The 26,064-nt window shown below is 38.0% G+C and overlaps 1 protein-coding gene across 1 annotated transcript; it reads right to left on the reverse strand.

Annotated features, from left to right (window-relative positions):
- Positions 1–448: 448 nt before the first annotated feature.
- On the reverse strand, positions 449–26,064 carry LOC109212909. The gene is made up of 11 exons (XM_019376637.1): positions 25,812–26,064; positions 25,651–25,716; positions 25,433–25,557; positions 22,947–23,025; positions 22,785–22,850; positions 22,567–22,691; positions 19,283–19,413; positions 19,086–19,199; positions 2,557–3,323; positions 1,649–1,942; positions 449–695 (listed from the first exon to the last, which is right to left on the reverse strand). Exons 1-10 carry the CDS (start codon positions 26,062–26,064, stop codon positions 1,677–1,679), a joined length of 1,992 nt encoding a protein of 663 aa, XP_019232182.1. The 3' UTR covers positions 449–695; positions 1,649–1,676.

Here is a 26,064-nt window from a genome sequence, read left to right on the forward strand (position 1 = left end):
CGGAATTCTAGTAGTGTACCTTAAAAACGTTAGTCCATAACGTGACCTAAGTTCTTCATAAATGATTATTATCCAACGTGTAATCTAAAATGTAAGATTACTTGTAATTATTTAAGCATATAAAAAAGGTAACTGAAGAAGCAGTTGACAGAAAAATCATTCTGAAATATATTATTTGCTCCATGTGTTAATCATGATATTTGTTGCAGTTTCTTTCTGAAACTCTGCTGAAATAAAGAAGAGCAGAAAATATATGCATCTTATTATCAAAGCTTACCCAAGGAATGAAGATCATATATAATATATATATATATATATATATATATATATATATATATATATATATTATATATATATATATATATATATATATTATATATAATATATATATAAGGTCTATCTTTTTTAATAAAGCTATATTTTTTGTGTCTTGGCCTACTTTCTTGAATAGTTGAAAAACTAAAATGTAAGGACTAAATAAAATAGAGTTGGACTACATATGTCAACAAAATGGAAAACAAAATCTTAGCAAATAAAGGACAAAAAGGAAGAAAAAACAACAGAGTTTTACTGTTTTCAAAGTCCATCTCCAGAAACAAGTTTTTCTAATTGTCTGCTAAAATCTTGAAGAAGACTTCAAACTACAGCTATCTGCTTCATCAGTAAAAGAATTTCTCCTTTCAGACATAAATACCCTGCAAATTAAACCATCGTATTAAATCAATAAAGATGTCCTTTTATGCATGGGGGGAAACTATTATGGAGAATAATTTTTCAGATTACTCAGAAGAAAAATAAATTAAACAAAACATTCACAAGCAAGAACATTATGCTATTCTTAGAGGTTGGATAAAATAATACCAATTTTAATGAGATAAGGTGGAAAAAGACTAGATATTCAGAATTAAATCTAGGACTAAGTTTATATTATGTTTGGTTGTTTAGTACCACACTTTATCCTACCTTATCTCGTGTACCAAACGACCCCTTAAGAATCAACAAAAATGCAATGCACATACAAACATGCACAGACGCAAAGGTATATATAACACCTCCCTCCGTCTCATTTTATGTGATGTGATTCGGAGTACGAGGACAAATTAGAATTTTTATATTTTTTTAATAAATTCATATATTTAACAACTATATACAAAGTATTATCGTTAAACTTTTCTATAACAGCTCCGTTTGTTCCAGATATTTTTGGATGTTATAGCGAATTGTTGTTATAGAAAACTTATATTATAACTGAACATGAAATTTGGTTCCGAAAAGGCTTGGCTTTTATAGTGAAGTGCTGTTATATAAGGATGTTGTTATAGAGAAATCTAACTGTATACATCACAATAATTAACAACTCAAAATATTTAAAAAGCATGTGAAAAATAATGGCCAAAGAAACATTGGAAATTTCCCCTAGAATCAGCAAGGATATAAACCCAATTATTGCTCAAGCAGAATTAAACCTTACTAATTAATTAGCAGAGCACTTGGTTCACCTTTCGCAACATTTAAAAAAATTTCACAATAAAATGATATATAGATAGAGAAATTCTTAGAATAATCTAATACTAGTACTAGTACTATTTTTTTTAGAAAAACAATTAAACTTTTACCTGTACTTTTTTGTGCTTTCCTTTTGTCATACCTGAACTTTTTTCACCTTTTCTTGAACGTCACTGAAAATTTTCAGGACTTATAAAACCCTGCTTGCTTTGTTGTTGTTGCTGTTGCTCTCTTTGGCTACTAAATCCCCCACTCATACTTCTTACTATTTCCCCAACTCCAAGGAAATCTCTAGTTAACTGTTTCTTCTGTGGTGGTAATTGGTGGTGGTGCTGCTGCTCAAAGTTCAACTTGGTTGCTGTGTTGTATCCTCCTCCATAGTCATTTTGGTCATGTCCATAAGCATTGACACCATTCATAATGTCACCAGGCGGACCTACGTATGACAAAGGATAGTCAGTCGAACATTCTTAGCAGAAAATTTTATGGTGCATATACTATATATGTAATAGTTTCAAATATTACTTCTTATATTTAAATAGAACAATTAACATAAATAGCCACCGGCCTAATCATTTAAATAAAAAATAATCGGCAAATGTATAATATATGGCAGGTGTATAATATATGTATAATTCATATTAATATGTGTTAACATGTGTATAACCAGGTATAATCAGTGTATAACTTATATATACCGACTCGAAAAAGTAAATAATGAATTCGGTCGCTATTTTTTGTGAAGACCCCTATTAGATATCCTTACCCAAAAATAGCAAGTTGTTAATATGTGTATAACTAGGTATAATCAGTGTATAATCTATATATAGTAATTAGTGAATAGGATCGGCTATTTGGGTAAAGACCCCTATATTGGACATCCTTACCGAAATCCTGGCTTCGCCATTGTGTCATGCAAGTGGTTCCCACTATGGTCATATAACCAAGTATAATCAGTGTATAATATATGTATACCAATTCGAAAAAGTAAATAGTGAATTTGATCAGCTATTTGTGTAAAGACTCCTAATAAAGATTGGACATCCATACCAAAATTTCCGGCTTCGCCATTGATGTCACGCTGGTGGTTCCCACTATGGTCACTGAAAATGTCGCCAAAGTTGACAGCTTGATGATCAGATTTTGTGTCACTAGAAGATGAATTGCCCCTAATAGTACTATTTCCAAAGGCTTTCAGCAATGAGGCAGTAGTGCTAATATTACTTGTAGTAGATCCCATTTGAGCTGCTTTTTGAAGAAGTGCAGTGGCTGACATTGGTGCAACTGAAGTAGTAGTAGTACTATTAAGATTATGGTTTTGAACTTGTGAACCATAAAGAGAATGGATTGAACAACTAATATTTTGATCACCCAAAATTCCAGTAGACAAATTGCTATTGCCATCATTATTCTGGAAAAAGTTGAGGTTAAACATATTGTTGTTGTGAAAATTTGGGAGTTGAATTAGGCCATGGATTGGTTTAATGTTGGCATAATCTTGATTGGAATCTTGAAAGAAAAAGGAATTAGTACTAGTAGTTGAGCCAATATTGGATGTACCAATGAAGTTGTGATTGAACTGCTGATTATGAGTAGTTTTAGTATTGCCCAAACTCAATATATCTGTGGAATCAGAAGAAGGATACTTTTGATCTAAATTTGTGGAATTCTGCATTTTGGAGAAGTTGTCCAAATTTATGTTGCTATTACTTCCATATAAATGGCTGCCAATTGTGCTAAAGGTTGGTACTGGATTTCTTGCAGTTTCTTGAGCCAAGGCATCACAAAAGGCTCTGTGTGTGATGAAACTGTCACGCCTGTATAAACACAAATGCGATTCAAAAAATTAACTGTGAAATCATTGTAAGAACTCTTTCAAGTTCGAAAATTATATAGATGCTGATGATAGGCTATAATTGCATATTTTAGTCGCTTATTACACTCGAATTTACTGCACTTTAATTGAGTTTGCGCTTTAATTGCTAGTGTTTTGCACTAATTGTGTGTTTTATGCCTTGTAGGTGTGATTCCGAGCTATATAGATGTTATGGAATGAATTTAAGTGATTTGAAGCTTTGAAGTCTGAGTAAAAGCTCAAGGAATTAAGCCGGGATCGTGTTCGGAGGTCAAATTTGATAATTAAGTACGAACGAAGACTTGAGGAGGCATATTGCGCACTGTCTAGTAAAATAGACATAACTTTTTGCTCAGAACTCCATTTGGGCTCCACAATATATGGTTGGAAAGCTAACTCAAAGGGCTACAACTTTCATGTTTTACGTTTTTCCAAATTCCAAACGGAACAGGGTGAAAAACCGAGGTTTTGCCGCGACCGCGGTAGAACCGCGGCAGAGTGTACTCGCGGACAACTGAAGAATCAGAGGGCATGTTTGGCTGCGGTTCCACCGCGACCGCGGCAAAACCGCGGCAGGAAGCGAAAATTTCAGGGACTAAAGTGCAAGACATGGGATTTTAAGTCCTAAACCCTATATTAAACAAAGGAGGCCGGCCAAGAACAAGAAGGGGACATATTTTGGACACAAATTAGACCTAAGGAGGCGGGGAGACACTACTTTAGGGTTAGACAACACCCTTGGAGGCAAGAACACATTGGGAGCAAGGCGAAGAATTCTTCTACGAGTTTTTTCCTTCCTCTTCCTATTTTTCATTGTTGGTTATGACTTTTAGTATTGTAGTTTTACATGCTATTATGAATAGCTAATTTGTTATCTAGGGTTTTGATGGAATCTTTTGTAGGATAAATTCTTGTTATTTTTATATAATTGAGCGGTAGTATTTTCTCTATTTGTTCAACTACGTGTTTGTTGTAGTTAATTGACAGGATCCTCAATTAGCTGTGCCTATTTAGTGTGCATAACTCGGGAGAGAGTGCATATTTAGGTAGTTGTTGAACAACACCACTCCGAAAGTATAAGAGGGATCTATAACTGCGGGTTTAAAGGCGGGATTAGGGATAACGAAGCCTTGGGTGCAATCTAAAGTGAGCTGTAATAAACAAAGCCAGCTAGCGTAACTCGGGAGAGTGCGTCTAGTAAATTGTGGTAATTACTCGGGAGAGAGTTACGACAGTCAGAGCGCTCATGATCGGTAGAGAATACTTAGGCGAATTTATAGAAAACGTAGCGGGAAGGATTCCGACAATTGGGGAAATCATAACTCTAGACCTCCTTAATCTCGACTCCAACCCTTATCCTTGTTAATTGATAGTTTTATTGCTTTCTAGTATTTGTTAGTTAATTGGATAAAAAAATGAATATTATAATCTTTATAATTAGGAAATTGTTTGGGCTTGTATTTCTTAGCGATATTGAACAACTATAGCTAAACCTTAGTTCTCTGTGGGATTCGACTCTGGGCATAAATACTCAGGTTATATTTGCAACGTCCGCATTGTCCTTTTTATAAGGCATAGTTGGGCGTGATCAAATTTTGGCGCCGTTGCCGGGGAACTAACGGTGTAGTTGTAGGTGTACATTGCTAGGTTTCAAGTTTTNATTTATTTGATTAACATAGTAAAATATAGAATAAAGTTACCATATAATATTATCATTTATTAGCTTGCCACTTGGCTTAACCACAATGCCAATTATATATGGTAACCTTATTCCTTTAATATATATATATATAGACAATTATATATGTTTACATATATTATATATATATTATATAATATATATAATATTATATTATATTATATTTAACTAAAATAGTCAAATATAGAATAAAGTTACCATATACTATTGATATTTATTAGTTTGCCACTTGGCTTAACCATAATGTCAATTATATATGGCAACTTTCTTGCTTTAATATATATATAGATATTACTACTGGAACAATTCTGTAGCACTTTAACGTATGAAAAAGATACCAAAATCCTCAATCTGTCAAGGCAATTAGACCTATTAACAGTTAATGGCTTTGCAATTAAAAAATTAATTTTAAAGATCTTAAAACCAAAGTCTTTTTTTTTTTTTTTTTTTGCTTTTATATTGTATCCAGAATACATGAATACATATAATACATGCCAACAAGGATCACAATACCTTTGTTTATTTCTTTATCATATAAGGAAATACATTAAAGGGCCATAAAATTTACTCACAACTAGTTTTTGCTTTAATCGGCAAAACAAAGACTCCACTTCGGTCTTAAGCCACAGAAAGTGTAACATAGTCACATGTCGATAAGAATAAGACTTCAAAAATTCCAAAATAAAAGGCTTTAATACTATTTCTAATTATCAATTTCACTTAGATGAATTTGGAAATTCTCTTCTATATTTTGTGTCAAGCCAATTATAGACTCATCAACAGAATATATATATCACATATTTGAGGATATTTGGCTTCAAAGAATCTGTTCGTGGATAAAAGTTACAATCTGCCCTCTTGATGATAGGCTATAATTGCATATTTTAGTCGCTTATTACACTCGAATTTACCGCACTTTAATTGAGTTTGCGCTTTAATCGCTAGTGTTTTGTACTAATTATGTGTTTTATGCCTTGTAGGTGTGATTCCGAGCTATATAGATGTAATGGAATGAATTTAAGTGATTTGAAGCTTTGAAGTCTGAGTAAAAGCTCAAGGAATTAAGCCGGGATCGTGTTCGGGGGTCAAATTTGATAATTAAGTACGAACGAAGACTTGAGGAGGCATATTGCGTACTGTCTAGTAAAATAGACATAACTTTTTGCTCAGAACTCCATTTGGGCTCCACAATATATGGTTGGAAAGCTAACTCAAAGGGCTAAAACTTTCATGTTTTACGTTTTTCCAAATTCCAAACCGAACAGGGTGAAAAACTGCGGTTCCACCGCGACCGCGGCAGAACCGTGGTAGAAGATGGTCGCGGACAACTGAAGAATCAGAGGACATGTTTGGCCGCGGTTCCACCGTGACCGCGGCAAAACCGCGGCAGGAGGCGGAAATTTCAGGGACTTATGTGTAAAATACGGGATTTTAAGCCCTAAACCCTATATTAAACCAAGGAAGCCGGCCAAGAAAGAGGAGGGGACATATTTTGGACATAGATTCGACCTAAGGAGGCAAGAACACATTGGGAGCAAGGCGGAGAATTCTTCTACGAGTTTTTCCTTCCTCTTCCTATTTTTCATTGTTGGTTATGACTTTTAGTATTGTAGTTTTACATACTATTATGAATAGCTAATTTGTTATCTAGAGTTTTGATACAACCTTTTGTAGGATAAATTCTTGTTATGTTTTTATATAATTGAGCCATAGCTTTTCTCTATTTGTTCAACTACGTTTATATTCTGGTTGATTGAAGAGCTCTCAATTAGCTGTGCCTATTTAGTATACATAACTCGGGAGAGAGTGCATATTTAGGTAATTGTTGAACAACACTACTCCCAAAGTATATGAGGGATCAATAACCGAGGGTTTAAAGGCGGGATTAGGGATAACGAAGCCTTGGGTGCGATCTAAAGTGAGCTGTATTAAAAGCCAGCTAGCGTAGCTCGGGAGAGTGCGTCTAGTAAATTGTCGTAGTTACTCGGGAGAGATTTACGGTAATAAGAGTGCTCATGATTGGTAGAGAATACTTAGGCGAAATTATAGAAGATATAGCGGGAAGAATTCCGACAATTGGGGAAATCATAACTCTAGACCTCCTTAACCTTGTCTCTAACCCTTAGTATATTTAGTTGTTAATTTACTATTTCAATTTGTTAGTTAATTAGTTAAACATAAGAATCTTAATATCTATAAGTTAGGAATTGTTCAAGCTTGTATTCTTGGTGATAGTGAACAGTTGTAGCTAAACCTTAGTTCTCTGTGGGATTCGACTCTGGACTTGTAAACCGGATTATATTTGCAGCAACCGCATTGTCCTTTTTAGAAGGCATAGTTGGGCGTGATCAAATTTTGGCGCCGTTGCCGGGGAACTAACGGTGTAGTTGTAGGTGTACATATTGCTAGGTTTCAAGTTTGAACTTTTATTTTATTATTTCATTTTTTTTTTATTTTTTTATTATTTTAGTTTTATTTGTTTATTTGAGAAATATGACATCATGGAATTATGAGAATTTTGTTGTTGGTAATTCTACTTTTGATCCTCCTTATGCATATTATGAAGGAAACCACCCAGGGCAAAATTATCAAAATATTCCTGAGAGCGAGTTTTGTGCACCAACTCAATCTTATGTGTGGAATGTGTGTGATATGTGTGGTGGTCAAGATGGTCACTTTCACGGTTGTGCTTATATTTCTTACCTTCCCCTAACCCCTTACTTTGATGGTTCTTCTTTTTCTGGTGAAGTTAATAGGAACAAAGAACCTAGGGAAGCTGACCTAAAGAAGCTCGAAGATATGTTAAAGTGCATTTTGGAACAACAGAGTAAATTACTACTGCGGATAGAAAGGCAGGAGGAAACTATTCACAACTTGAAAGTTCACATGAGTCAAGTGGTTGAAGTTTTTAATGCTCAACAAGTCAATATTGTGAATAGTATCCAAGAAGAGCGTGAATTAGATACAAAAATTGATGAGCTAGAGGAGGAGGCTAGAGTAGAACACCAACAATCAATCACACTAGATTTTGAGGATGTCGATGTTGTAGAAGAGATACTAGAGTCAACCAAGGATATTGAGGATACATATTTAGTTGACTCTATTGTCATTAGTGTTGAGAATGTAGATAGTCCCAATGTTCATGTAGTTGAGCGCATTGGTCCTCACTCCAAGCATTTTTTCACATTGTGTTTAGATGATGATATGAAAATAGAGTCGTCCGAGCCATTTGAGGAGTCAAGGAATGAGGAACAAAGTGCTTACATTCTGGAATTCTTCTTGCCAGAAAATCGGGATTACACACCTCATCTAAAGGCCAAGAAGTGCAGAATACTACATTATTTTATTGGGCCAGTCAGATTCGTTCCACCACCCCAGGAGCATGATCATAGAGCAGAATCAAAACTTGGGGTCCGATTCATAAGTTCAAAGTAGAGGCAGAAAGTGATTCACGTCGCGCCGCGACGTTAAATCAAGCGCTTGTTGGGAGGCAACCCAGCTTTATTGCTTTCTTTTATTTTTTTTTATTTTTTTTTATTTTTTTTAATTGTATTATTTTTGTAGTGTCAATTTTTTTATTTTCTAGGAGCATGGAAAGCAAAGGTATTGGAAGAATGCAACAGCAAACCAAATGGTTGGAACTAAGTGTGAGGTACCCGCACGAAGGACCAAGCTGGGGAGAAGTCTGAGTACCCCATGAACTGCTAGTGCTTCGGCCTTTGGCGCACCAGGGAGTTTCTTTTACCCTCTTGTATGTATGGGTGTGCATTGGGGACAATGCACAATTTTAAGTGTGGGGTGAGGAGATTATCTGGGTGACTTTTCATGCTACTTTAGCCGTGTTCGTTTAATTAAATAATTTTTTTTTAAAAAGATTGGACTTTTCCTGATGACGGATCTTGTAGACAGTTTTCTTGAGGGAAGTAAGTCTAAAGAAAATACCAAAAAGATTTTTTGTTTTGTGTTAGGTAGTGTAGCAATTACCCCTTGGTTTTTCTTTAAACCACGGTTCTTTTCCAAGGGTTTTATTTAAACCGGGTGTAGTTAGTTTTTTTTTTTAAGGAATAAGAGCCATTGTGTTGTGCTTTGAATTGAAGCAATATCTCTTGACTTAGTTATGCCTTGAGAACAGTGAGTACTTTGGTTGTGACGCTTAGGCTCAGTTTTTGACTCTTGTAGAAGTACCTTAAATTGTATGATTTTAACTTTGCTTAACTGCTTTGACTAGAGTGTCTTGATGAATCCAATCCTGAGTGAGTTATGTGCCATGTGTGTGTGAGGTTTAGGTGTTATTCTGTGCATTGCATTTGATGCCTAGAACTTGCCCCGTGTGTTTGCAAAGTGAAATAGTAGTTTTATTCAGTCTTGGAAGTGATATAGGCGTTTTCTTGTTGAGCCAGATATGTATATTTTACCCACCTAATTGTTATGTATCGTAGTTAACCCCTTTGAGCCTATAATCCTTTTTCTTTGGCAACCACATTACAAGCCTTACCCATTTGTTTGAATTAACCATCTATTTGAACCATTGTAACCTCTCATGAGCACTTGAATTGTTTATGAACTTTGTAAAAGTTAAAGTGTGGGGTGGTTGATTTGGCTTTTGAGTGGAACTAATGAAATAAGGAGAAAGGTGCACTGTTTTGAAAAAGTAAAAGCCACTTGAATTGAAAAAAAAAAATAGCTGGATTGTTGTTAAAAAAAATCCTTGATAAGTGGTGGCTCTTGATATAAGTGTGCTTAAAGAAGTATGGGGTAATATACATTGATGTGAAGGTGGAGTTTGGTTTGACATAAATATGGGGTTTGAATGTTAAAGTATATGTATTAAAGTGCTTAGGGAGGTGTAGTCACCCTTATATCTAAAGGTATCCTACCCGTCCCGTAGCCTACATTACAACCAAATAAAGTCCTAATTGATCCAAGATTGAATGAGCTCGATTAGTGGAGTAGTACACTACGGGCAAGCTTATGGTGCATCTTTTGTGGCATATGAATGTTATTTCTGAGAGTGAGTGAATTCTTTCTATCTTGAGTTCCTAAGTGTTCTTAAATTTTATTGTGTGGAACTACTCTCTTTTATTGTGTGAGGGCACTTGATTTATGAAGGAAAGGTAATGTCAGTCACCTCTATATTAGAGTAAGTGGGTGAGTTGTGAATAACGTGTGGTACTTGTGAGTCAAATCTTGAGGTGAAGATGTTACGCTTTTGTGCTTAGTCTATTTTAAATACTCTTGGTGTGATGAGTTAGGAGAATTGTTTAAAAAGGTCGTGTCTATAAAAAAAAGTGTAGTTTGATTGCTCGAGGACGAGCAATGGTTTAAGTGTGGGGTGTTGATGATAGACTATAATTGCATATTTTAGTCGCTTATTACACTCGAATTTACTGCACTTTAATTGAGTTTGCGCTTTAATCGCTAGTGTTTTGTACTAATTATGTGTTTTATGCCTTGTAGGTGTGATTCCGAGCTATATAGATGTTATGGAATGAATTTAAGTAATTTGAAGCTTTGAAGTCTGAGTAAAAGCTCAAGGAATTAAGCCGGGATCATGTTCGGGGGTCAAATTTGATAATTAAGTACGAACGAAGACTTGAGGAGGCATATTGAACACTGTCTACTAAAATAGATATAACTTTTTGCTCAAAACTCCATTTGGGCTCCACAATATATGGTTGGAAAGCTAACGCAAAGGGTTACAACTTTCATGTTTTACGTTTTTCCAAATTCCAAACGGAACAGGGTAAAAAACCGCGGTTCCACCGCAACCGCGGTAGAAGATGGTCGCGGACAACTGAAGAATCAGAGGGCATGTTTGGCCGCGGTTCCACCGCGACCACGGCAAAACCGCGGCAGGAGGCAAAAATTTCAGGGACTTATGTGCAAAACACGAGATTTAAGCCCTAAACCCTATATTAAACCAAGGAAGCCGGCCAAGAAAGAGGACGGGACATATTTTGGACATAGATTCGACCTAAGGAGGCAAGAACACATTGGGAGCAAGGCGGAGAATTCTTCTACGAGTTTTTCCTTCCTCTTCCTATTTTTCATTGTTGGTTATGACTTTTAGTATTGTAGTTTTGCATACTATTATGAATAGCTAATTTGTTATCTAGAGTTTCGATACAACCTTTTGTAGGATAATTCTTGTTATGTTTTTATATAATTGAGCAATAGCTTTTCTCTATTTGTTCAACTACGTTTATATTCTAGTTGATTGAAGAGCTCTCAATTAGCTGTGCCTATTTAGTATGCATAACTCGGGAGAGAGTGCATATTTAGGTAATTGTTGAACAACACCACTCCCAAAGTATATGAGGGATCAATAACCGAGGGTTTAAAGGCGGGATTAGGGATAACGAAGCCTTGGGTGCGATCTAAAGTGAGTTGTATTAAAAGCCAGCTAGCGTAGCTCGGGAGAGTGCGTCTAGTAAATTATCGTAATTACTCGGCAGATATTTATGGTAATAAGAGTGCTCATGATTGGTAGAGAATACTTAGGCGAAATAATAGAAGACATAGCGGGAAGGATTCCGACAATTGGGGAAATCATAACTCTAGACCTCCTTAACCTTGTCTCTAACCCTTAGTATATTTAGTTGTTAATTTACTATTTTAATTTGTTAGTTAATTAGTTAAACATAAGAATCTTAATATCTATAAGTTAGGAATTGTTCAAGCTTGTCTTCTTGGTGATAGTGAACAGCTGTAGCTAAACCTTAGTTCTCTGTGGGATTCGACTCCGGACTTGTAAACCGGATTATATTTGCAGCGACCGCATTGTCCTTTTTAGAAGGCATAGTTGGGCGTGATCACCTCTCTATGCGTCACTTTTCAAAAGAAATCAATTATTCGCTATAGATCAATGAAGTCAAATAACTTATCACAAAAGAATTCACTGATTACGAGAAGTTTGGACTAAAAACGGAACTGGCCTTCAGTAACAATTAGGAGTAAACAACGTAGGCTTTGATGCCATTGTTAGAATAATTCGCGGGGCGAAAACAGCATTAGTGTACCTGTCAACAACGCAGCCGAAGAATTTGATCTCACCACCAAAATAATAGCCCCAAGTCGTATTTTGAATCTATAGGAAACAGAGTTGTTGTTCACAAATTAGATACCTAAACTTTATTGTATTCTTTCTTTTTCTTGCCAAGGAGAAAAACAACATTGTCTATACTAAAGAGAAATATATAAAGAAGAGGAGAAGGTGAGAATTATCGATGGCCTCAACCGTTTGCACGCTCCCACTATTTTTTTTAACGTGTGGTACTTCTCCTATTCTTTTGGGAGTTAATAAACTTCCCTGATACTTAACTTCTATCAGCCTTATCTCTTTTAAGTGGGCCGAGTCAGTAAATGAGCGACCCATAACTTAAATCCAATATCCAACAAATCCTATTTGGCACCTCTCTAATGCTTGGAAAGATATTTATCTTTTTTGTCATTTTTTTGCCTTTTCCTCTTACTTCTCTATTAAATATCTATTTTTTTTTCCAACAAAATGTAATCACTGCAACAGTTTAGCTACTAAAACGAGCAGTTAAAAGGTTGGATTCAAATAATAATGGGTTGTGGTTGAATTCTCTTTCCTATTAAAGATCCTTGTATAAATTATCAATTGCATAATAATTTCTTATGCACTGCTTTAAATTTAGGCAAAATATTCATCTAGACTCTAAAGCTGGTATTGTAGTTATGATGAAAGTGAAAAAAATATTCAAAACGCACAAGAATTTTAACATATTCCAATCAAGAGAGAGATACTACCTAAGCTTTTGGCTTTTCCTTTCAATAGGAGGAAGAAGAGTCGCGCATTTGTTCTTTGGGGAAGAAAGGGGTTTGGCTGAAAGGTATTTGCAGTTTATTAGGCCATAGTCATCCATAAATAGTTTAGGTGTGCCAGTTTTTATGTGTATATTATTGTTGGTGCAAATTTGCTAATTGCAATGATGGTTTATTGTAAAAATATTTTTCTTGAGTTAGCAAGTTGATGAAAATATATCAATTTTTGAATCCCAATACATATCATGTATGCGGTAATTACATTGCCATTGACAAATTTCCAGCAGTTGAATTAATTCTTGATGAATTGTAAAGCTAATACAGAGAAGGGTCGTCCAAAGTTTATCAAACTTAGATGTTAGGAATATATGAAATTTTCATGTTAAAAGGAGAAAATAACAACCTTTTTACCATGGACCTAAAATTAATGTATTTGTCTTTACTAGCATTTTATATCTTTTGATTTTGGCCATTAATTTTTTTTCTGTACGGTTACGTCTCTCTTCTCCTTCCAATGCCTAATTCTTGAAACGCTATGGTGTAATAAATATGATGCGTGGTAATAGACTACACTATCTCAGGAGAAATTCAAAAATAGTCAGATTTACAAGTGGTCACTCAAAATTAGTCACAGTTTCAAAAATAATCAAAATTTAGCCACTTCTTATGTAAAGATAAATCTGAATGAAAACACTGTTCAAAATTCGGAAAATACTCCAACATAATATACTGGAGTTCCAGCATAAGTATACTGGAAATCCAGTATATTATAATGGAGTTCCAGCATAAGTATATTGGAACTGCAGCATATTTTAATGGAGATCCAGCATAAATATACTGGAACTCCAGCATAATATACTAGAGTTCCAGTATAATATACCGGTCCAGTATAATATGCTGAAAGTTCATATAATGGTGCACCAATCTCCAGTATATTATGCTGGGTCGGTCGCTGTTACAGCGAAATAGTGGCTATTTTTCATGACTTTGCAAATATTGGCTATGTTTGAATGACCAGTCCGAAAACTGACTACCACGTGCTATTTTAACCACTATCTCCTTATTTTGAATTTTAGTGGCGAGTTTGATTTTAATTGATCTTCTGGGATGCAAAGCTAACTGATGGTAAATATGAAGTATTTATTTTCTGCTAATTTTAGTTTGTTTCTCTTTCATTTTCCTCTAAGCAAAGATGAATATGTTGTCATTGAAATTTGAGTGACAACCTAATAGCATTGTAATTATTTATAGCCTCATTGTATTATTTGCATTTTGCACGTTCTCCTACCAATCAAGATATGTCAACCTCATTATATGCAATCAAGAATTTTTTTAATTTCCCAGGGGATATACCCAAAAGGTTAGAGTTATTGGTTTTTGCTAATTTGTGACTTTAGGGATAAATTAGGGGTTTTCGATTGCTGGAACTGAAATAATAAGAAGAAGAAAGAGGATAAAAATGTAACAAAAGAAGAGATAAAGAAAAGGAAGAAAATAAGAAAGAGGATAAAAATGTAACAAAAGAAGAGATAAAGAAAAGGAAGAAAATAGGCAAAAGAAAAGTATTAGGACTAGGGCGCTTGATCTTATCACTGGTGGAATACACTTAAATTATTACTTTCTTTTTCTTTCTTTCGTCTGTTTTAAAAATTTTATTTTATTGTTGTTTCCTTTCCTTAGTGTTTTATAATTTTATTTTAGATCCATGAAAAATGTTAACTTCATTGACCATAAGAGTAAATAATTCTTAAGAAATTAAAAAAAAATACTTAGAGCATGAAGAAAAAAGCAAAAATATCTCAAGTTTGTTATGAAACTATTATATTGTGGATGTCCATTTATTACTCCGCTATAGATAATCTTCCATTTAGTACTCTATTGAAGTTTATCTACAAGCAGCTCATGCATGCAGGTTGCAAGCAACTCAATGAAATGATTTGCAACAGCTTCTTATTAAACAGGCAGATTGCGAGCAGTTCATGCAGACAACTTACAAGCAGCTCAAGAAAGCCTCGCAGCTACTTCCTGAAAAGCCTAGCAGCTGCTTCCTAGAAAGCCTCACAATTGATTCCTTTCTTCTATAAATAGAGGAGTTTTGAGTTCATTATGTACATCAGTCTGAAGTTGAATAATACATCAACCTCTCTCTATACTTGTCTTCAATTTATTTACTTTACAGTTTTTATTTTATAACACGTTATCAGCACGAGACTCTACCATCTCGAGCAAATACTTTGAAAGTGTGACGACCCAAAGGGGTCATAACCTGTATTCCTACTCCCTCTGCACTTCTGAGGCCCTGGAAACCTCACTTGGGGGTTGCCTCGACTTGTGTGCGCAGTCCGGGCGCGTAACCGGAAAGTTTACATGTGAATTTGTGAGAAAAATAATAAAATTTGATGTTTTAAATTGATCGAGTTTGACTTTGGTCAACGTTTTGGACAAACGTACCCGGACTCGTGGTTCGACAGTCTCGGAGGGTCCGTAGGAAACTTTGGGACTTGGGTGTGTGCCCGGAATCAAATTCCGAGGTTCCAAGTCCGAGAAATGAATTATTGTGTGAAATTGTTTTCTGAAAATAATTAAAGAATTTGAAAGTGTTATTTGTTTAGAAGACTGTGCTGTTGGGCTCGTATTTTGGTTCCGACGCCCGGCACAAGTCTTAAATATGAGTTAAGCAATTGCTGTGAAGTTTGGTTAGATTTGGACGTCATTTGACGTGTTTTGAGCTAGCAACAGTAAAATTTGATGTTTCATGGAAATTGGAAGGAAATCATGGGTCTTGAGGCCTAATTCGATGTTGTTTTGGCGATTTGATCGCACGGATGAGTCCGTAGGATGTTTTTGGAGTTGTGTGTATGTTTGGTTTGGAGCCCCGAGGGCTCGGGTGAGTTTTGAGTGGGTCCCGGGAGGGTTTTAGACTTAAAAGCATCAGAAATTGCAGGTCCAGGTGTTGCAGGCCCCCAGCGCGGCCGCGATCATTTCTGCGCGGTCCGCGCTGGAAACCGCGCGGCCGCGGTGCATTTCTGCGCGGTCCGCGTGGCTAGGTTCAGAGGGCCAGTGAACTCTAGGTCAACCAGCGCGGCCGCGCACCAAATCAGTGCGGTCCGCGCTGGATAGGTTCAGAGAGTCGTTTTCCCTCCCTTCCTCGGCGCGGCCGCGGGGCATTTTTGCGCGGTCCGCGCCAGTCCTTCAGCAAAGTATATAAATCTGAGATTTTCAGTCATTTTGCACTTTTTCAAAACCCAAAACATAAGAGGCGATTTTCCAAACGATTCTTCTCCTTCAAAACGATTGGTAAGTGATTTCTAACTTATTTTCCTTGCTTCTTAACATCTTTAAACATAATTTCAACTTCAAAACAAAGATTTTAATGGGGGAATTTGGGAATTTAGGGTAGAACTAGGGTTTCAAAATTTGGGGGTTTTGGACCTCAATTTGAGGTCCGATTCCAAAATAACTTATATATCTGAGTTCATGGGGGAATGGGTAGTCGGGTTTTGGTTCGAACCTCGGGTTTTGACCACGTGGGCCCGGGGGCATTTTGGGGATTTTTGAACAAACTTTGGGAAATTCACTTTTCATGCATTCAAATTTATTAGATTAGCCTTTGTTGATACACTCAAGTAATTTGTGACTAGATTCGAGCGGTTTGGTGGTGAATTCGAAGGGTAAAGCTATACTAGAGGATTGAGTTGAGTTTGGAGCATTTGAGGTAAGTGTTTGTTCTAACTTTGGCTTGAGGGAATAGGATTAGGATGTTATTTGCTACTTGCTAAATGTGGAGTACGGTGTATAGGCATGGTGACGGTTATCTATGCACCGGAGTCTAGCATGACCGTGAGTCTTAACTGCTTTTAATTCGAATGACGTGACACAATTTCCTGGTTAAATTGATAAATTTCATATAATGTGAACGGTTGAGGAAGAATTGTGATTGGTATATTTTGGAGCGTTGGCTCGAACAAGAATGTGATAGTCGAGAAAGAAGTGATTTAAAAGAGGATGTGTTGTGATTATTCCCTTGCCGGGACGTGTAGACTATTATTATGTACTCTCCCTTGCCGGGATATTTGGGCTGTTAGCTGTACCCTTGCCGGGTTAAAGTGTTATGTTGTTGAATTCCCCTAATGGGGCCTTCTTTACAAAGTCAGATATTATATACTATGATATGGGATCGTGTGGCACGCCGTCCACTTATATTCTATAATATGGGATCGTGTGGCACGCCGTCCACTTATATACTATGATATGGGATCGTGTGGCACGCCGTCCACTTATGAATTAAGAAATGGGATCGTGTGGCACGCCGTCCACTTATGAATTAAGAAAAGGGATCGTGTGGCGCGCCGACCACCTATAAATGAGCTATGGTATTGAGATAGTTTCGTCGTTATATCCGTTGGTCTGTGTTCGCTGTATTTTTCCCCGAGCATGCCCCCTTCCCCTTTTTAGTTGATATTCTCTGTTGTTATTTCTGTTGCCTTTGTATATATATATATCTGTACAGGTTGTTTTTGGTAGGTCCTGTCTAGCCTCGTCACTACCTCGCCGGGGTTAGGCCAGGCACTTACCAGCACATGGGGTCGGTTGTGCTGATGCTACACTTCTGTGCTTTTTGCACAGATCACAGTACCGGAGCAGGAGCTTTTGGACATTAGTAGGAGCGTTGGGAGCTTACTTCAGTCCGGAGATTTCCGAGGTAGCCTTGCTGGCGTCCGCATGGCCCGGAGTCTCTCTTATCTCTGTCTTTCGTTTGATTTCCCTTGTATCGGATCAGACAGTACTGTATTCTTATTCAGACTTTGTATTTAGCATTCAGTAGAAGTTCGTGAGTTAGTGACATCAGATCTGGATAGAAGTGTATTTGAATTTCCGCACTTGGTTTCAGTTATTATGTTTCGAGACTTCCGCATTTATATTAATTGCCTCGTTCTTCTTTATACTGTTAATGTTGTTGAGAGAAATGTTAAATTAATGGCTTGCCTAGCTCCTATTAGTAGGCGCCATCACGACTTCCGAGGGTGGGAAATCCTGGTCGTGACAGAAAGTATCAATGGTACGTACTTTCTTTTTGTAAATAATGTCAAATTTTTCTAAACGTGAATTTGTAGTACTGGATAAATCAGACAAAAGCTACGTGTCTTGGGTGCTTGATGCTAAAATTTATCATGATCTAATGGGTCTAGCAGACACCATTGAGGATAAGTTATGTGTTTTACTTGCTATGTATGCTACTGCCATTAAAAAAAAGGTATTTAGGAACCTAGCAAGTGAGCCATAATCATTGGACGAGATACTGGAGCATTTTATGAATTTCAAAACACTATAATTTGTATATCTTTATGTTCCGATTTTCACATACTCGTTTTCGGATTAAGATTTCAATTTTACTCCAGAAGAGTAATATTGCATAGGAAACTATAAAGTGGATGACATTGTTAGATTAATTTAAACTCCAGTAGAGTCTGTAAGAAATAGATAGTCACTGGCAGTGGAAATATATCCTAAGTCTTGTTATGTCTTAATTTTGTGGTTCATGTAACGGCTCGGCCGGTCGTTTCATGAGTTACAACCCCGTTTTTCCCATTTCTGTTTCTTATTGTATTTTCAGTTATGTTTCATCATATCGTGTTGATTGTTCTGTGTTCGGAGTGGTCTTGGAGTGGAATGAGACACTTAGTCTCTAATTTAGGAGCTTTAGTGGGAAAAGTCAACTGGATGTTGACTTATGTGTAGAAGGTCTCGAATGTGAATTCTGATGGTTTGGATAGCTTTGTTAGGTGATTTTAGACTTAGGAGCGTGTTCGGAATATAATTTGGAGGTCCGTGGTAGAATTAGGCTTGAATTGGCGAAATTGGAAAATTGGAGTTTTTCGGTCGGCAGTGGAAATCTTGATAGCAGGGTCGGAATGGAATTTCGAAAATTTGATTAGGTCCGTTGTGTCATTTTTGATGCGTGTGCAAAATTTCAGGTCATTCGGATGAGGTTTGATAGGTTTTTGCATCGTTTGAGGAATTCGGAAGTTTGGAAATACTTAGGCTTGAATCCGAGGGTGATTTGGTGTTTTGATGTTGTTTTGAGTGTTCCGAAGGTTGGAATAAGTTTGAATAGTGATATGTGACTTGTTCATATGTTTGGTTGAGGTCCCGAGGACCTTGGGTTGATTTCGGGAGGTTGACGGATCAAGGATGGGAGTTGAGGAAGTACTGAAGAATTCATTCAGCTGTCATAACCGCACCTGCGGCTTAGGGACAGCAGGTGCGAGGTCCGCAGAAGCGCAAGAGCAACCGCAGATGCGGTTAAGGCCAAGGAAGCCAGGATCCGCAGATGCGAGAGGAGGAGTGCACCTGCGTGACCGCAGGTGCGAGTATTAGGCCGCAGATGCAGCTATGGCCGGATAAGTGAAAACCGCAGATGCGTTTGGTTGGACTGCAGAAGCGGTCCCGCAAGCGCGTGTAAGGGACAGTAGATGCGGAAATCGCTGGGCAGAAAGTATAAAAGGCCATCTTCGCGAATTTCTGCCATTTCTTCACCACTTTTGGATGAGTTGGAGCTTGGGGACTGTGATTTCAAGAGGGAATTAAGTGTTTTCAGTGAGGTAAGCTACTTGGACCTTGTATCTTGTGTTTATGGAAATTATTCCATTGTTTAATCATGATATTAGTGCGAAAATTAGGGAAGAAATTGGGAGATTAGGGCTTGAAATTGAAGAGTTTAAATTGGTGATTTGAGGTCCGATTTTGAGGATATTTGTATGTATAGACTCGTGAGAGGATGAGGATTCTTGTCACGACCCAAATCGATGGGCCGCGACGGGCACCCGGTACCTTACTCAACCGAGTACCAATGATGTGCTAAATGTCAATACCACACAAGGGGGGGGGGTGATTTGTGTGGTATCCAATTTTCGCTCTAGAAGAACCTGGTTCTTCTAGGTATACTTTCTACTACTGTTTGCGGAATTAAAAGTACATAAAATAAAGAACAGAGAGATTTTTACGTGGAAAACATCTGGCTCAAAAGGTGAAAAAACCACGACCTACTACTCAGTAGGATTTTCCCAAACTTCCACTAAAATCACTGAGCTAAAACAACATTTACAAAACTCTTGTAAACCTAAGGATTAAACTCTAATCCCGTTGTGGCACACAGCCTCAACTGTTGCGACAACTTCAAGTTAACTCTAACTTGAATACTCAAAGTACCTAATACAATTGAGAGGCTGAAAGGTACAAGTTTAAATCACCTACTACAATTGAACTAAAATAAAAGAAAGATACAATGGAATTGGTTCTTCTATCTTGTCCAAGTAGCTTCAGGAATGCACACTTAAATCTCACATAAATTGCTTGCAAAATTGCCTCGCTCTTTTGCTCTCAATTTAGTTTAACTTCTGCATTTGTGCAATACCTGTAAAAGAGAACAATCACTGTTATTTAATGGGTTAGTAATTAGAGTTTGATTGAGACTCAATTGCTGATCTTCCATCGAAGTTGAGTCCTTGAACACCATAAACTCCAACCCTATCCTTTATCCGGATTGTGTCCTCTTCTCATAAGGAGACTTTCTCTCCTTATCCAATATGCAATCTTTTCGATCAGTTAAGGAGATATTGCTGCTTGATCACTAAGACTTATCTCCTTCACGTGTATCTCACATGTATAGGTTGATAAACATTGTGCCTCACACGATGGACCTGGTCCATTACTGAGTTCATTTGTCATTCTTCAAAAGTTCACCTGAACTTGGGCCAACAAATTCTCCCTTTTTGATGATGACAAACTCTGTGCTTTTACTGATCAAAGAACCTGTAAGAACTCAGCTTAACTATCAACACTTAACCTAGAATTTTAACTTATCATCAAGGACCAGGTTTAATTAAGTTATAAATATCACATTATTCAGAATAAAGAGTAAAGCACAATATCTCTTCCCCCTTTTGGCATCATCGAAAAGTTCCATACAGTGTGAATCCCAGATTTTAATAATTACTCATGGCCACTGAGGCAACTGCAAGTGAAAACATGAGTCAATTTATCAATAATCAACAGACATAATTAAACTATTAAGATCAGAATCTTCATATAACAAGAGAAACAGCAGTTGTCATTGATAAGGATATGTTTCCACAAACAAACCACAAAAAGAAAGAAAAAACTTCCAAAACATGAGCAAAAACTGAAATATCCCTAAATCGGGTCACTGGGGGGGGGGGTACTAGACTGGATCTAAAGACAGGTGCTGGAAGGCTTAAGGCTTGGAAGAACTAGAGGGTTGAGATTGGAAAAGGTTTAGCATATTCTGAAGCATTCCATCACCCTTCTCCTTTTCTTTTGCTAGCTCAGTTCTAAGGCCATCTCTCACATTCTCTAATTCAGCCACGCGTTCCTTGAGCCTAGCAATTTCATCATCCTTAGTTCTACACTCCTGAACCAAGGCCCTAACCTTGCTGTTGATGGGTGTCTTCAGAGATGAACCAGGTTCAACTGGGGTGGCATTGACTGGATAGTCACAAGCTAGAAGAGTCTTGACGCCAAAATGTTCCTTGCTTGATGCCATCTCCCATTTCTTCAAAGGCACATTCAGCCTGTCCAGAACAGTAGTCAATATGAACCCATATGGAGTGGCATGAGCCTTGGAGCCATTGATGACCCTGTCTAGTAATTTGACAATAAAAGCAGGCCAATTGATCTGCATTCCTCTCACAAGGCACTCTATAAGAACCAGGTCCATGTAGTTGGCAGTGTGCCTTCTCTCCTGTCTGGGTAGTAGACACTTGTTGACAAACTCAAACAAGACCTTGTGCTCATCCCTCATCTCACTTTTCTGCACGAACCTAGCTTCAGGCACATCTTCAGCAGCTTTAGCATCACAGAAATTCCTAGTGATTTGAAGAGCAGTAGGGAGAGAATCCAGACATGGCCACCTTTGCCTTGTATAATCATCATACCCTTCACTAGGTATGTCCAGAATCTCACCCAGTTTGAGTGCATCAAACTCCACTTTTACTCCTTTCACCAGGCTGGTGACTACCCCATTCTTCATAGTGGCATTTGCCATAAACTCAATCAGTTCTTTCCTGGCCAGCCTTCCATCCATTTCAAGGACCATGTCCTTCCACCCTTGTGCAGTAAGAGCATCCACCAACCTCCTCATTCCTGGTTCATCCAGGTCTTTCAGCAGCCTTCCTTTCAAAAAATTTCTTTTGCCAAAGATGGCAAACCTGTCTTGTTCTTTCTCAGATTCTTCCTCTTCTTCTTCACCACTCCATTCTTCATCTTCCTCAGTAATTTTCACCTGCTTGCCTTTCACTGCAGATCTTGTTCTCTTGGCCAAAGAGGGTTCAGCAGGTACAGGTACAGAGGAAGACTTCTTTGAAGAAGTCTTGGTTCTTTTTGATTTGGGTGTTGGAACCTCTTCAGTTGTTCCTCTTTCTTGATGGACCAGTTCCATCTCCTCTTCTTCTTCTACTACTTCAGAGCTTTCTACAACCTTTGCTTTTCCCTTCTCCCTCTTTTTCTTCCTGCTTTCTTCCAGAGCTTTCTATAACTCTGCTTCACTTTGCTTGACCCTGCTTCTAGTAGCTCTTCCCTTAGGCACTGAAGGGACAGTAGGTTTTGGGGATGAAGTTTTGCTTTTCTTGGTTGGCTTGGAAGCAGTTGGAGCCTTTTGTGAAGAAGCTTTTCGCTTCTTTGGATCATAACTAGCCCCAACCCTCTTCAGAAGATCAGCCAGGGTTTCCTCAGCTGATGAAACAGGTTCTTCTTGTTGCTTGCTTAGATGAACAAGCCCTTCAGCCGCCTCCCCAGAACCACTTCCCCCTGACTTGATGCCACTTTCTTCAACACCTCCACAGATAGCAAGAACCTTTTCCTTCCCATTTCCCCTCTCATCACCACTTGCTCCCTCTCTCTCTTTTCTTTTCTTTTTACCTCCACTCCTACTTGATTCAGCCACCTTTACATCTTTAATAGGACCACCTAGAACAAACCTATTGTCTGTGTTTTCAACCACAGAAGAAAATACCACACAAGAGCTTACCTCACCAGGGGTTTCTTGAGTTTTCTCTGTGTCAGAAGACCCATGTTCTTTACCTTCACTGGCAGAAATAAAAGCTTCAGACTTAGAGCTGGAGTCAGATTCGTGAGCAGGGCTTTCCTTCATCTGGCTAGCCTTCAATTTCTCATTTAGAACTTTCCTTAGGGCTCCGGATGCTACAGTTTTTCTAGCCAACATTTTCTGCCTACGAAACCTAGGTTTTGGGGATTCACTTGGAGGAGTAGATGAGGATGTATTAGAGGGGGATGCTGGTGGGGGAGTGCCAGGATTATCTTGGGGGTTAGACATGGTTCTTCGTTTATGGAAGAGTTTTGGAAATTTCTGAGAAGAAAGGCGATTTGGGATTTCTGGAGAGAAAAATCAATTAGAACTGGAGATATAATTTTTGACGGTTATGGGATTGTGAAGAAGAGGTGTGGTGTGTATTTAAAGGCAATTAGTCATAAGTGCAGTAACGACAGCCTTTTCAGGGGTCAATTAGAGGTCTAATCAAGGTGTAATTCCAGTCTCTTAGTAATTATTAGGCATTTCTAGATTTTAGGAAAAATCCCGGTTTTTAGAGTTCTAGGAGAACGAAACTGGTTCAATGCTCAACGGATAGAATTTATGGGAATTTGACGAATGTAGGACTTCTGCTCATGATTGGATAATTAATCTTTCTAATTGTGCAGAGTATAGAAAACATACCTGAGCTTTCATATGACCACATACTGATGAACCAGGTTCTTCATATAGAATTCTCTTGAACATGTCTCAAATGCCATAATAGAAAAACTTTGTAAGAGATCAGTGAGTCATATATACACATGTCACAGGAGTAAACTAAATAAAGTATGAAACTGAGTAAGAATTGGTCTAGATATTTACACAAAGTTAGAACTCCTAACCAAAAAATAATTTTTTTTCAAATTTTTTTTTCATTGCGCATTCTGAACTGGACCTATTAGGTGATCTTAATCATCCCTAATTCCAATCTGTTCCTGTCACGACCCGGATATCCCACCATCAGAGCCGTGATGGCGCCTACTCGTGGTAGCTAGGAAAGCCAACTTATTTACCTTTTCATCAATAAACAATTATCTTAACGGTTTGTAGCATCAATATAGAACATGAAATCTACTAAGAACAGTAGCGGAAGTCTGTCTTATAAATAGAAAACAAAATGCGGAATAGTCAATAATAACCTCTACCCAAGATTTGGTGTCACATTACTCACGAACTACTAAGAATATACTAAATACAAAGGTATGAAAGAAATATATAAGTTGTCTGTCTCGAAAACAATGAGGCAACAGTCAAAACAGAGAACATAAAGAAGAGACGCCGGGCCTGCGGACGCCTGCAAGGCTACCTCAGTCTCGTGTAAATGAATCCTGCTCCCGTACTACTGCTGCTGCTGCTCCTCAAAACCTGGACCTGTGCAAAAATGCACAGAAGTGTAGCATCAGCACAACCGACCCCATGTGCTGGTAAGTGTCTAGCCTAACCCCGGCGAAGTAGTGACGAGGCTAGACTGGACACCACATAAACCTGTGTAGTTATAAATATATAGCGAAAATCGAATACAAAGCAATTAACAATATGGGAGGGGGAAACATGCTATGGGGAGATACAATATTAACAGTAACCCAGGGTAATAAACTAAAGCAACTTAGATCCACCATAAACAAGGAATCAATACTCAATATAAACACAGGGCATCAAATAACTGTTGCGGCGTGCAACCCGCTCCATAATTATCATTGTTGCGGCGTGCAACCCGCTCCACAAATACCACTGTTGCGGCGTGCAACCCGACCCATATCATTTATCATGTATCATTGTTGCGGTGCGCAACCCGACCCTCACATATTATTGTTGCGGCGTGCAACCCGACCCTCACATATTATTATTGCGGCGTGCAACCCGATCCTCAATATCATTGTTGCGGCGTGCAACCCGACCCTCACATATTATTGTTGCGGCATGCAACCCGATCCTCAATATCATTGTTGCGGCGTGCAACCCGCTCCACCAAGATCATATTTCCTCATCCAAACCACAGTCACAAATACGGGGCAAGAGAGTAAATAAACAATAATGAAAATCCCGGCAAGGGAATACACATGACATACAACTTAATAATCTCAGTATCCCGGCAAGGGAGAGAAAAAACCAACAACAGAATCAACAAAATGTCCGGCAAGTGAACAGACTCAAGGAGTCTCATGNTGGGTGTAGGAACCTCTTCAGTTGTTCCCCTTTCTTGATGGACCAGTTCCATCTCCTCTTCTTCTTCTGCTACCTCAGAGCTTTCTACAACTTTTTCTTTTCCCTTCTCCTTCTTCTTCCTGCTTTCTTCCAGAGCTTTCTGTAACTCTGCTTCACTTTGTTTGACCTTGCTTCTAGTAGCTCTTCCCTTAGGCACTGAAGGGACAGTAGGTTTTGGGGATGAAGTTTTGCTTTTCTTGGTTGGGTTGGAAGCGGTTGGAGCCTTTTGTGAAGAAGCTTTGCGCTTTTTTGGATCATAGCTCGCCCCAACCCTTTTCAGAAGGTCAGCCAGGGTTTCCTCAGCTGATGAAACAGGTTCTTCTTGTTGCTTGCTTAGATGAACACGCCCTTCAGCCGCCTCCCCAGAACCACTTCCCCCTGACTTGATGCCACTTTCTTCAACACCTCCACAGATAGCAAGAACCTTTTCCTTCCCATTTCCCCTCTCATCACCACTTGCTCCCTCTCTCTCTTTTCTTTTCTTTTTACCTCCACTCCTACTTGATTCAGCCACCTTTACATCTTTAATAGGACCAAATAGAACAAACCTATTGTCTGTGTTTTCAACCACAGAAGAAAATACCACACAAGAGCTTACCTCACCAGGGTTTCTTGAATTTTCTCTGTGTCAGAAGACCCATGTTCTTCACCTTCACTGGCAGAAATAAAAGCTTCAGACTTAGAGCTGGAGTCAGATTCGTGAGCAGGGCTTTCCTTCATCTGGCTAGCCTTCAATTTCTCATTTAGAACTTTCCTTAGGGCTCCGGATGCTACAGTTTTTCTAGCCAACATTTTCTGCCTACGAAGCCTAGGTTTTAGGAATTCACTTGGAGGAGTAGATGAGGATGTATTAGAGGGGGATGCTAGTGGGGGAGTGCCAGGATTATCTTGGGGGTTAGACAT

The sequence above is a fragment of the Nicotiana attenuata genome, unplaced genomic scaffold (genome assembly GCF_001879085.1).
Source record: "Nicotiana attenuata strain UT unplaced genomic scaffold, NIATTr2, whole genome shotgun sequence".
NCBI lineage: Eukaryota > Viridiplantae > Streptophyta > Magnoliopsida > Solanales > Solanaceae > Nicotiana > Nicotiana attenuata.

What these genes read in the sequence shown, in the direction of transcription:
- LOC109212909 (XM_019376637.1), bottom strand. Translation starts at nt 26,064, where the DNA reads ATGTCTAACCCCCAAGATAATCCTGGCACTCCCCCACTAGCATCCCCC. An exon ending in TTTTATTTCTGCCAGTGAAG is followed by an intron (nt 25,717 to 25,811) that starts GTGAAGAACATG and finishes TTGAAAACACAG; the next exon opens with ACAATAGGTTTGTTCTATTT. An exon ending in TGGCTGACCTTCTGAAAAGG is followed by an intron (nt 23,026 to 25,432) that starts GTTGGGGCGAGC and finishes GAGAAATTGAAG; the next exon opens with GCTAGCCAGATGAAGGAAAG.